General features: G+C 40.7%; 1 protein-coding gene across 1 annotated transcript; it reads left to right on the forward strand.

Annotated features, from left to right (window-relative positions):
* Window positions 1-3,220: 3,220 nt before the first annotated feature.
* Window positions 3,221-7,640, forward strand: mmp19 (matrix metallopeptidase 19). The gene is made up of 9 exons (XM_046384081.1): window positions 3,221-3,520; window positions 3,632-3,717; window positions 3,906-4,036; window positions 4,769-4,981; window positions 5,068-5,313; window positions 5,896-6,024; window positions 6,333-6,497; window positions 6,586-6,713; window positions 6,826-7,640. The coding sequence occupies exons 1-9, from the start codon at window positions 3,428-3,430 to the stop codon at window positions 7,054-7,056; spliced, it is 1,422 nt and encodes a 473-aa protein (XP_046240037.1). The 5' UTR covers window positions 3,221-3,427; the 3' UTR covers window positions 7,057-7,640.
* Window positions 7,641-13,689: the final 6,049 nt, after the last annotated feature.

Here is a 13,689-nt window from a genome sequence, read left to right on the forward strand (position 1 = left end):
TGCATTTAACCCACCCAAGTGACGTGCACACACACACAGCAAACCCGGGGCAGTGGGCGACCGCGTGCAGCGCCCGGGGAGCAGTGGGGGTTAGGTACCTTGCTCAAGGGTACCTCAGCCATGGACACCGGTACAGGGAATCGAACCAGCGATCCACCGGTTACGGGTCCGACACCCTAACCGCTGATCCACGACTGCCACCTCATCTGATGAAAGACAAATTTCACTGCAGATTGATTTTTTTTAGGGAGCATTTAGACATGAAAAGTGCTATACATGTTTACCATTTACTGTATCAAACTTACAGTGTGCATCTTTCTTTGTTCACTGGGAAGTCTAGGAAGTGCCACTTAAGAGCCCCCCCCATAATATAATGGAGGTAACCTGAAAATGAACATAAGTCTCACATGTTGGCTGTCAACAACAGAATGCTGTAATTGACTGAGAACAGCTTTAAGATTAAATATTTCAATAATAATGCAGAAAGTTTCAACTGCAAAGATGCACTCAGTCCAAAATGTATCATGCTTCTTTTACTGAGTGACTCCTAAATGTGGTTACAGAGGAAACAGGATATGAAGCGACTCAGACAGCATCCTGAATAAAGATGCTGCAGCTGGCAGGAAGGTGAGCAGCAGGAAACTGAAGGGAGGAAAAGTTGATGGAACAGATGAGGTGTCATGTTAAGACAAACAACTTTTGGAGAAACAGTCATAAAATATAGAATCTAATGTGCAGTTATTTAATGGATTGTATCCATCCTACAAATAACAGTTCATTATTTGTAAAATTTCTTAAGAACTATGAGTCATGAGATTGTCATGTTGATGAAATGTACTTTTTGAATTGAAATAGAAGATGGTCTCCTACAAGTTGTTTTCACTGAGACTTAAGTATACTTTTTTTTTATATATGTAACATATTTACATATATTACATTTATTTTTACAGATATATGTGTTTATGCTCAAACCAGATATCCAGAAGTTTCCATAAGCAGGGGGGAAACTGTTTGGAAATTACGTTTGTTGTAAACTTTTCGTTCTGATGTGTTTCTGAGTCAGAAATGACTAAAATTGTGGTAAGCGGTAAGTGCGTCAAGGAGATAAAGAAAACTTCTTTTTTCTGGTTTGGCAGTTGAAGGGTGTGAGAATTGATCTATTGTTGGTTTGTGGCACACTTGATGCAGCTATGAGTTTGTGTTCAGTAAAGTGTAACCATGCTCTACTCAAAGTCTTAGGAGCAGATGACAAAGTCAAGGAAAGCAAACTCAGCAACGGAAGAATTATAATTGGCAAATGTGTCATCCAAAATAGACTATACTGTACTGCTTATTTGCTTGTTCCTTCTTTTTGTTCCTTTATTTACATTGTTTGTAATACCAATTCTTTCACAATAATGAAATATACAGAAGGAAGCAGATAAAGCTGATAAGTAGTTTTACCATTTTTTTAGGTCAGCAAATACAGACACTAATGTTGCATTGGTGGTGAAGCACAATTTCTCTGTGTGGTAAGTTGTGATACAGTGAGGAATGTGCAACATGTGGACTGGCTAAATATATCTGTTGGAGGACTTTGTGAAAATTATCAAAGGAATATACAAGGAAAGGCCTGACCTAATTGTGTGGATGAGTAATTCTAAGCTTAATGCTAAATCCTACTAAAGCTAATAACACCCACAGTCCATCAGACACTGTTGGCATACAAAGACAATCCTTAGGTGTGTTTTCTCAGGTTTAAGTCTGTAAGGGAACTTAAAGCGGTACAATGCCGACCATCCACCATGCACTCCCATCTTGAGACCAGGTGTTTTGTGGCTAATACTACTCTAACATTTACAACATTCAGTATGCTGTGATCGCAACCCAAGTTTTGTAGATTCCTTACAAAAGCCTCAATAAAGCAAAAGGGTATATAATATTGCGTAATACCCAAAATACATCACAAATCCACCAGCATTATTGTCCAGCACAACTTTTTTTTTCTAATATTTGCAACCATATTAATTATATTTCTATTTATGGCTCAAGAATTTGATTTAAAGATGCAATACGTAGCAATTCAGTTTAAATCATCAATCATCTAAAACTGCTAATGGAATGTAACAAAATAACTGTCTGCCATTATGTCAAAGATATTGTGTTGCAAAGAAGTTGTCTGAAGCTGTCTTGCTAACCAACTATCCCCAACCCATCTTATAATATCACTTTGTACAGCTTGGAGGTGTGTGCAAGCTGCAAGTTTGCTATGTACTACAAACTCTAAACTTTTATAGACTAATAAACAAAATAATCTCACAAAATGTCAGGAACTTAAATTTTCTTACACCTATTTTCCTTATTACAGAGAAAAATCACTGTCACTGAGACTCTGAGTTGGATGTGTAAACACCTAAAGTCCCGCCTGTAGTCCAGCTGGCTGCATGGCTAACTGAGCTAACTAGCTAATGGCATCTACAGTCATGGTTGTATGAAGAGAATACAGTTAGCAGCGGGTAGCAGTTTCTTTTTTGAAACGGACCCTATTTTTGGAGTATGAATGACCAATTCTTACATATTGCACCCTTAAAACTCTATTCATTTAAATTTACTTTTTGGCCACCAGGGGAAAAAAACTGACAACCACACAAAACCCAAATAAAGATGTCATGGCTAATGTGTTAGCAAACAATGTTTTTGTTTTTTTACGCACCCAACAGTCACAACACAACATTTTCTTCACAATGGTGTCATGTTTCTGGCCATGTGATGAATTTGCGTGTGAAGTCCCACATTTACTCACTTCTACTCTCTGTCAACGGCTCGGAAAAATGTGTTTTTGTATGTTGGTGGTGAGGTGAGGATGCACAATATCTGATTCATCCTGTCACCCATCAACATGAACTGGTCAAATAATGGATCAATTTGCATTTTAGTAAACAAAAATATTTGTCTCTAATGGGATAGTTGTGGGAATGACAGGAGTGTGGAAATAGAAGGCAAAGACACTGTCTGTGGTTTGGGTTCATAACTGAACTGTGATACATAGGACATACAGTGCAGTGCTAACACCACGGAAACAACAAAAAAACAGAGAAATAATACAGAAGTATTACGGTGATAGTTTTGTTCACAGTAAACTATCTCTTCTCAGGAAGTTAAACAGTAGCTTGATCCTATGAATTGGTGAAGTATGAAAAACGCTGCTGTTGCACTGTATCCTCTCTGAGCAGCTAACAGCAGACATGTTGGCTTGAGGACAACTGGCTGATCTTGCAATCCTCATTCCTCAGGGATGGATCACTGTAGCCACAGGGCTGACTCATACACTGGGCAGAGTTAAAAGCTGCTGTAGCGCTCAGAGAACAAACAGAGTCTTCTGTGGGACTCTGCCGAGCACTTCTCAGGCCTGGATATTTGGGACAAAAACTCTCGATTAAACCTGAATATGAACTACACACAGTTGCTGCTGCTGCTGCTGCTCAACCTCAGTGGAGTAATTTGTGCAGTGATACAATGGACAGAATTAGATGAAGCAAAGGTATGCTGATAGGTTTCATTATATTTTGATTAGTACACTCACAAGATGCTTATTTAAACAATGAGTATATGTACTGTATAGACATCTTAAATATGTTTTCCTTATTCACAGGCCTATTTGAAGCAGTACGGCTACCTGAACGACCCTGCTGATCCACAAGACCCTCATCACCTGGAAGAGGTCATTGAAGCTCTCAGGTAAAATACATTATTGTACTTTCAAGAAGAAACACAGGTTGTTTGTTCCTTACTGACATAAAGTTAATTTCATAGCACATGTTGGCTCCACATGAGGGTCTGTTGGAATAACAGACATGGTGGAAGACGATCTGAGCTGCCTTTCTTGTGCTGTTCAGTCACTTTGCAGATGTTTGTTTTGTCTCCAGGGTTTTCCAGAGGGTGAATGATCTACCTCCTACTGGGGAATTAGATGAAGCTACTCTGTATGTGATGAGACAGCCGCGTTGTGGCATGGAGGACCCCTTCAACAAGAAATATCACAAATACAGAGTGATGGGTAAGTCAAGAATGACAAAACTGTCAGCAAGTAGTTTCTTTGTATTTTTGCTATGCATGTGCTTTGAAGTTAGTTACAGGTTCTGCAGCATGAGAAAATTTAGTGTTAGTTGCAACTGCGACAACTGTTGTCACAAAGGCTTAAATAGTAAAGGCCTATATCTGCTAAGTCTCAGACTTTTCAGACATTTAGAAACTTTTGTTGGGTCGCCCAAAGACAGCAACTTTCAGACTTTTAATTTCAATGGACAGTAGAAAGTTTGTTGAAAAGTTCCACTCACGTAGAAATACTGGTAAGAAAATAAAGGCACTTGAATGAACTCAACTCAAGCAGCAGTAGGCTTTATCTAAAGTGTACTCAAAGTATTATGAAAAGAGATGATCCTTGCTATGTTGTGTTAAAGACAAAATAATTAGGAAATTTGGAAATGCAAAATAAAGCTGTGGATTACTCTCTTTTCTTAGCAGACTCACTGACTGAATACTCATTTATTGTTCAGCAAGAGATCATGCATAACTAATCTTAAAACGAAAGCCAGATGTTCATGTGAAAACTTGTTAACTTGCTGGAATTGGATCTACTTGTTTTACTACTTGTTGGGAGATCAAATCCAAACTTGTTGTTATGTACACTAACGCTTTTTAAAAAACATTATCCAAAGCAAATATGAGACTTTTACGGAGGTAGACTTTTTGTTGTGGTGATCTTGAAAAGAGGATTCTTCTTTTGTAGGTCGTTGGAGAAAGAGGAGTCTGACCTACCGCATTTATAACTACACACCTGACATGAAGAAGGCAGATGTCACGGCAGCCATCCGCTCTGCCTTCAGGTATTGGAGTGATGTGGCTGCTTTGACCTTCAGAGAGGTCCACTATGGCAGGGCCGACATAAGGATCTCCTTCCATAAGAAAGATGGCTACTGCTCCGTCCCATTTGATGGCCGTGGTTAGTGTGTTTCTTTTAACAAATGCTATTTGCCCTACTGTCCCCTGAAACACTAATTTAAAAGTGTTTATTTGTGCGACCTGCAGGTCATGTACTGGCCCATGCTGAGTCACCAGAATCTGGTATTGTCCATTTTGATGAGGATGAGTTCTGGACTGAGAGATCATATTATGGTACTAATCTGCGTATTGTAGCTGCCCATGAAATTGGCCACGCTCTCGGCCTGGGTCACTCTCAGTTCAGAAGTGCTCTCATGGCTCCGGTCTACTCTGGTTACCGTGCCAACTTCAGGCTGCATTCGGATGATGTCAAAGGCATCCAGGCATTGTACGGTGAGTGCGTCACAGAGGCCTGCTGGGCTGGTCAGAGCTGACAATTTTGTTTTGACTGAATTTGCATAAGATCAGGATCTGACACTAGACCTGACACTAGTCTTTTCTTCATGCATGTGTTGACCTGCAGATACAGATGATTAGTCTGACAGATAAATCTTGGGGCTGATGTCAGCTTATATGGGATGTTGATTGGTAAATATCAAAGAAATCCAGTACAGACATGGCAAAGATATGTTTATGGATAGTTTAATTGACAGCAATGCCATTGCATAGTTCATGTTCATTATACAACATGGTCCTTTAGCAACTGTGTGCTCTAAGAAATCAATACATCTTATTATTTTACATTATTAATATGCTGTTTGATTACTCATCTTATGATGAGGTAAAGATAGGTATGTTTATCAATATTTCTACTAATCATATATATTATATCATTATATAGATATATATATATATAAGAAAACAATTCATGTTATAATCTATTTGAACTGTACCTACATTATCCATGGTTTGATTTTTTTTTAAATAACAAAGTCTTGCAATCTTCCTGATATTTGTTACCTCTCTGTTTCACAGGCAAACGCATCACCAGTAGTTTGGCCAGTCCAACAGCCTCAGACAGCCCTCTGTTTCCCACAGAAAGCAGCCCTAGTGCTGAGAGCATTCCTAACCCCTGCACTGCCACACTGGACGCCATCATGTTAGGTAAGTTATAAATTAGCTGTTGTTGGTGAAGCTCCAGTTTTGTGCATTGTATTCTGATTTTACCTTATACCACAACACTCTGGATTTAGATGGAATATACAAAATAATAGTAACTCAAATTAACAGTGTTTGTGGGTTGCAATAAAAGTCTGAAAATGTTGTATTGTGACATGAAAGTTCCCAAACAAACATGAGACAACAAGCACTGGAGCTCCACAAACACCAAACCATCTGTGACAGTACATTAGTCATTTTTAGAACCAAAATGTGTCACAAATAGATTAGTGGGTCACTGTATGTTTAACCAGGTCCATGGAGGAAAACCTTTGCTTTCAGTGGCGATTATGTGTGGACCATCTCTGATCTGGGACACAACACACCAATAAAGATTCACAGATTATGGGGGGCACTCCCTGGAAGCCTGAATGCTGCAGTGCACTCTCCAAGAACCAACAAGACATACTTCTTTAAAGGTACAGTTGTTGTCCAGTACTTCTGTCATGTGTATACCCACTGTTCTTCCAGCTGTGGGTCCAGAACTAAGTGTTTGTACTGTTTCAGGTAATAAAGTTTGGAGGTACACCATGTTTGCGTTGGACTATGGCTACCCGAAAGAGGTCAAACGGATCCCTCCTAATATCGATACAGCCTTGTACCTGGAGATGAACAAGAAGCTGGTCTTTATCAAGGTACCCACAATCAAAACTTGAGGAGCAGCAGCAGTAAATATGACCATATTTATCACTCTTCTTGCAGAAACTGTCAGTTCTTATTCCATCTTTTTGCTGTCTGCTTGTATAGGGTTCAGAGCACTGGCAGTGGGATGAGCTGAAGTTCACCGACATGACTCTCTACCCCAAACCGCTGTCTATGCTCTTCACCGGTGTGCCATCCAGTCCAGATGCCGCCTTCACCTGGACCAACGGCAAGATCTTCTTCTTTAAGGGAGACGATTACTGGCGTGTGAATGAGATGCTGAGAGTCGACAGAGGATACCCACTGAGCAAGAAGGAGCGCTGGATGCGATGCTAAGGATCAGCCATTAGGGGGCAGCAGGTACCAAGAGGTTAACATCAGAGGGTGCTAGTTCCACACCAGGGGCACTGACAACCAGGCAACCTCATCAGCAGTGACTGTTTGTGAATTGTCATCTAAAATGTTCAATAATAATAATAACGATGATAATGATAATGGTTCATTTTATTTCACTGGATTTTAATTAAGCTACTCCTGCCCTCCACAGCAGGCTGATGTTAATGAGGCTTAGTTATTGAGCACACTTTGTGACTGCAAATATCATGCAAGCTTTTGTATGATCTCAGGTAGAAATCAAGGGAGGCCTGTTTTTCTCTCAAACATATGTGTTGGATTAAGCACCTTAATAGTTTCAGAAAGATGTAATATGATGTTGGGAGTGCATTTTTTGTTTCTGACATTTCATTTAACCAGTCTACTTTTCAAGTATGTTCAGAGCTCATAAGTACTAACACTTCAGTTATCTCATGAATCAAACTGGTCTGTGAGAAATCACGTGAAAAGGATCCTATTCTGATGCTTTTAAGTTAAAATGTAACTTTTTTTTTACAATTAAACAAGACATATTGTCAGCAATGAAATTATATTTCTGAAAATTATTTGATGTTCTCTAATGATGACAGGTCAGCCTGTCCTGCATTGTGTTGTCTGGTGGATTTCAGAGCAAGAAGTCTTATTCATGACCTCTTTCTTGTGAAAAATGCAGTCAGCGTCAAGAGCCCAGCGTTAATGATTATAGCTCAACACCTCTTACTTTCACCCTTCACGTCTCCGCTTTTATTTCTTTATGTGTGTGTGTATATATATATGTATATATTGCATTTATCAGGGTTAAAAGCAACTGCAAAGATTTGGTGGCATGATTGCATGTGTCAGTGAGGTACTTTATTCTCCTTTTTGTATGTTTTCTCCCACCAGGTTTTTTTTCCTGCCACAGTTATGATCAAATTATTTAGACTCTTAAATATTTATGGCCAGTGTAGAAATAGAGAAGTTCACTAAAATATTAAAACATTTAAATCACATAATATGTGGCAGAATAACACTTCACTGAGAAAATGTGTAGATTTGTTTTGAACAAGAATGAAGAAAGAGGGTAAAGTAAATCCAAGTCTCTGATTGGCTGTTCAGTTTCCATTGGACAGTTACTGTGAGGCTGAGGGCGGGCCAGATGCCCAGAGTGACCCAGCTGTACCAGCAGAGAGGTGGTCATGAAGACCGCTTCCAGACCGCACAGCAGGCCGATACCGAGACCGCTACCCGCACTGGCCTCCACGCTCAGCTGAGTGTCCAGCACATGCTCCTTGTGGCACAGCAAGAAGATGATGACAGAGCCAAACATCAGACCAGACAGAAACATGACAGCCTTGAAACAGCGGTAACCTAGAAGAAGAGAGAGCTACAATGTCAAATCTTTAACAACAAACAGATTCCCTCTAGAATGTGGCTGTTTGATTTGATATATTAAAAGGCTGCAGTATGGAGGAAAGTTTATGGTTACAAGTCACATTTTGATGGTGTGTACGGGTGTCGAGTCCGTCACGCCTGCCCCTGCTCCTTCAGAGCTCAGCCCAGTGGGATCTGCCATTCTAGGACTTTGTGGGAGGCTGAAGGTCGAGACGAGGGTAGGATATCTGGTGGCGTTATCTTAAGTCCATCTGAGCAGATCTGGTGACAGGAAGTGAAAAGAAGAGAGAAGCAAAATGATGACTGATGAATTTCAGAAAAATGAAAGTTTGTGTGTGAGGTAAAAAAAAAAAAAAAAGCTTTACCCTGATCAAGGCAGAAAACTCAAGCACCCCTGAGGTAAACGTGTGAAATCTTAAGGTCAACCGTGACTTCTTCCTCACTGCTCTGTGTGTGTGCAGCTGTCACAAACTGAACCCAGTCCAGTCCTGCATGCTCAGGCATTAGAGCTGTGTGGACTGGATTTGACGTCTTCCGAATCCACACGTACGGCCAAATCATTTAAATAAATGAACGTGCATCTGAAGTAAAAGTTAAAAAAGAAAATGGCAACAGGTATGTCCAACAACAGCCCGAACACAGGCCGACATCTTCAGTCCCTTCACGCCTCTGCAACTTCATTAACACAACAAATTTCAAGTGCCAAGCCAGACTAAAGACATAATGCAAGGGTTTAATCTACATAGACTTTTTCTTTGCATTGTGCAAAAATAAAATAGTGTCAACTGTGCCAGGATTCAGGCGATTCCGCGCCGCCTCTGCTGCTCTGAGTGAGTGTTCGCTTGCAGCACTTGTGGCAGGAATGCACAAGATTCTCCTTGCTAGGTGCTGCAGCCGTGGGAATGAGCGGTCTTGTTTCTCCCAGAAAGAAAGCAAATTTTCCTCTGATGACTCCTCAGGCTGGAAGTTCGTGGAGCAGTACTCCTCCACCTCATCCACAAATTTCGGAGTCTCATCTTCCCATTCAGTGAAGTCCACCTTCTTCTTTTTTGCTCGTTTGCTGCCACGGTCACCTGAAACAAAAAACAGAGATACAAGGCTGCACAGGTGATATACATAGTGGCAGTTATTATCATTTTGACTCTTTCATTTGTTTTTATTTTGTTTCCAACTGTTGTTTAAAGTTCAGTCTACGATCAGCTAGTTTCTAGAGTGGGTTTACTTGTTTCAGTTTAGACTTTACTGTGCAAAAATGCTTAGTTTTAGTTAGTTAGTTAGTTTTTTTTTCAGCATATTATCAAAATTTATAAAACAGTTTTCTCTATGTTATTTCAGTTAACTAGTGTGTCCTCATGTCTAGTTTTAGTTTAACGTTGCACAATAGTATGTATGTATGTAGGAAATAAAACCGCTTCACGCTGAATTTCCAAAATGAAGTCATTAGGTTACATTTACCTTGTCCTGCCCCTGATGATGCGTCTGTGAGTCCTGCATCCGGACTGACGCTGGACTCTTCATCTATAAGTGCCCGCACTTGGCTCATCACCTCCTGTCTCTCCTCCAGATTTAACATTTTCAGTGATTTAAATCTGGGACAGAGAAACGTGGCGACCTTGTGAATAGGAGTTAGGAGCATTTTCTCCTCAAGCAGGTAGGATGCGCGAGCACGGAGGAGGACCATGTAGGACGGATCTCCAAACTTGGGCTCGCAGTGCTTCTTGAGTTTGAGAAACCACAGCAGCACCGTGTGGACTGTCGGGTATTTCTCTGCTTCCATCTCGCTGATGGCCAGTTTGAAGAGAGTGAGGAATTCGATCAAGTGCGTCAGCTGCTCTTGAAAGATGCCGTCCATCCGGTGCAGCTGGTCTCTGTCCTGCAGCGTCTTCCTGATGTCACCGTACTGTCTTACGATCGTTTCCAGCATTTGGACTTTGCTGCTCCAGCGAACTTCACATTCTTGAATCACAACGTGCGACAAACCCCGAACAGCCCCTGTCCTCTTCAGGAATGATACGAGGTTTCTGCAGTTGTCCAGCATCTCCACCACGTCGTCGATGTCAGTGATGCCTTCACGTGCATCCTTCTCAGTGAACGTGTCTGTCAACACCGCGTTCAGTGTGCGCGCTGAGCACGGGACCCAGTGGTAGGTCCGGAGTGCAGCCTTTATATTAGAGACATGATCACCGACGAAGACGACTTTTTCCGCCGATATACCATAATTCATCAGCACATTGGTGATTTGGTCGTGGATATTTTCGCTGGTGTTTGTGAAGTGACAGTCAAACTCCGCTGTAGCCAGTACGCGGCTCTCCAGGCGCCACTTCTCACTTACGTAGTGACATGTAAGGACTGTGTAAGCCCTGTTGGTGAATTGGTCTGTCCACATATCCGGGGTGACAGCGATTCCGCCGTCGTCCACCGCTTTCTGGATGACTTTAAATAGTTTCTCCTTATATGCAGAAGCCTGTTTCTTTGCCCTGTCACACACAGTTTGACGATGGGGTATGATGGCCTCAGCATCAACAGCACCGTACTTAGCTCCAATGTTTATTAGTGTCTGGGCCACTTGGACGAATCCTTTGCCGGTGACAGTATCGAAAGGGCGCATATCCAAACAACACATGTCCACACAGTCATCCACGAACTTAGACTTCACGTCCAGCGGTAAGGTTGCTGTTTTGCTGTCTCGTCGGACGAAGGATGTCAGGGTGCTTGTCGGACTTGACTGGCCTCTGGACTTGGCACATGCATGATGTACCATGTTTGAGGTACCAGTTTTGTGGCTATCATACACATAAAGCGCCTCGCAGCCGTTGCATATGACGTAGCCAGCGCTTGACTCGTCGTGGTAAACTACTTCACTAAATCGCAGCCACACGGAACTTTTCAACCCCTCCTTTTTCTTTGTTTTTAATTCCCCTCTTTTAATTTTCTCTCGGATCTTTTTTGCCTCCATTGCGTACTGCTAAGACAAATGGACCCTGCAGTTGGTGCAGTCAGTAAGAGTCTGGCCTGCTAATCCGTGCCTGACGAAAAAAGGAATCTTAGAAGACCGTCACGTTTTCAGTCCCACAAGCCATCGGATACCAATCAGGACATTCATTTTTGTGACCCGGCCCGCCCGATCCGCGTATTAACCGCGGATATAACTGCGATCCGCGCATTATCATCGGGCATAAACACAAGCAGCTCATTCCTGTGGCAGGACCCCTGCTCCATCCATAGATATGAATGGGAATGTCTTCTCTATATATCTGTGGCTCCATAAATATAATATATATATAAATCCTACTGCTTATCTGGGAAAGATCCACCCTTCTCTGCATCTGATTGTACATAGTAGATATGGTTAGGCTAAGACATAAAAAGTATTTGGTTAGGGTGAGGCAGAAGTAGTACTCAGATCTTGTACTTAAGTAAAAGTAATACTACAGTGTAGAAATGCCCTGTTACACGGAAAAGTCATGCAAAAAATTAAGTATATAATTATGCAGAATACCATATTTCAGACTAATGTACACATTAAGATAAGAAAATCCTTTATTAGTCCTGCAGTGGGGAAATTCACGTTTTGCTATTATACACATTATATTAATTAACTACAATTACTGATGCATTGATGTGTTAATAACCTTTTAATGTTAAAGATGGTAAAGGTGGTTTAACTACTTTATAGTCTTCTGGGATCAGTAAAGTTTTATTTTGATCTATAATACTATATCATTATTTATTTGTTGATTGTATTTTGCATTACCAAACAAAACCTGCAGAGTAACTAGTGACTGAAGTTAAGTGATAAATGTAGTGTAGTACAATATTTGCTTCTGAATTGTAGAGGAGTAAAATGTATAAAGTAACAGTAAACTGAATAGCTAAAGTGAAGTACAAGCAAATCAAAATCTTATTTATGTACAACCCTTGAATGGATGTACTTAGTTACTTTGCCCCACAGGGGTTTGAGAAAGTGACAGTCAAACTCCGAGTCCAAACTCAGCTTATGGACCCTTCATGTTCTGGTTCTTCATCATTGCCTGCAGCAGGTGAGTTTCAAACTGGTTTGATTACTGTGATATTATTATTATTGCAAATTACAGTTGCACACTTATGCATTTCTGTTTTTGCCTGCAGGCACACCAATTATACCACTCACCCCATGTTCACCCACTACTGTAGCTACTGATGGAAACTTATCCACCTAAACATCATGTATGGTTAGAGCACAGTCTGTAACAAGGCAGCACTTTCTGGTCCTGCTGCCTGGCCAACCCTGTCAGATAAAGTGAGGACCAGTTGAGTTTCCATGAGTTAAATAGATAGATAGATAGATAGATAGATAGATAGATAGATTCTTTATTGATCCCAAGGGAAATTCAAGCCAAAGATGGTTAAAAGAGAAGTTAAAAGAGGAGAAAGAGGAAAAGGTGGAAAAAGTTAACATTACATTATTCAAAGGACACTAATACCTATATATAGACTGCTGGTTATTTTTCATTTCTTTATTTAATGTTGTTTTGATGCCCACTGGAGTATTTTTAGCTTAATTAAGTATGATTTCTCATTGCCATGCTAAAAATTGACCATCAGGGGGCAGCAGGCACCAAGGGGTCTTCAGTATGGGGTTCTGGTTCCACTCCAGGGGCGCTGACAACCAGGCAACCACAACAGCAGAGACTGATTGCATATTGTCATCTATCATGTTAAAAAAAAATAGTGCAGGAATAGATTTTATTTCACTGGATTTTAATTAAGCTACTCCTGCTCTCCACGGCACGCTGACGATAATGAGGCTGAGTTTTTGAGTACACTTTGTGACTATGAGAATTATGTAAGCTTTTGTATGATCTCAGGAAGAAATCAAGGGAGGCCTTCTGTTTTTCTCTCAAACATATGTGTTGGATTAAATGTCTTAATAGTTTCAGTAAGATGTAATATGATGATGGGAGTGCACTTTTTGTTTCAACATTCGTTTACTTTTCAAGTGTGTTCAGCGCCCTTAAATGTTACTAACACTTCAGTTATCCCATGAATCAAATCTGGTCTGTGAGGAACCATGTGACACGGATCCTGTCCTAATGCTTTTAAGTTAAACTATAACATCTTTTACAATTTAACAAGACAGAATGTCAGCAAAGAAAACATCTTTCTGTTTTAAATTACCTGTCACCATAAAAGAGGCTCAACATTCCTAGAAAAAGTATACAAAAATATGTGATGTTTGCTATG

Source organism: Scatophagus argus, chromosome 3, assembly GCF_020382885.2.
Source record: "Scatophagus argus isolate fScaArg1 chromosome 3, fScaArg1.pri, whole genome shotgun sequence".
Lineage (NCBI taxonomy): Eukaryota > Metazoa > Chordata > Actinopteri > Scatophagidae > Scatophagus > Scatophagus argus.

Bases quoted from the DNA above. Each gene is read 5' to 3' on its own strand.
- mmp19 (XM_046384081.1), top strand. From the start codon at position 3,428: ATGAACTACACACAGTTGCTGCTGCTGCTGCTGCTCAACCTCAGTGGA. The intron at 5,314-5,895 runs GTGAGTGCGTCA...TCTGTTTCACAG, and splicing joins AGGCATCCAGGCATTGTACG to GCAAACGCATCACCAGTAGT. The intron at 6,498-6,585 runs GTACAGTTGTTG...GTACTGTTTCAG, and splicing joins CAAGACATACTTCTTTAAAG to GTAATAAAGTTTGGAGGTAC.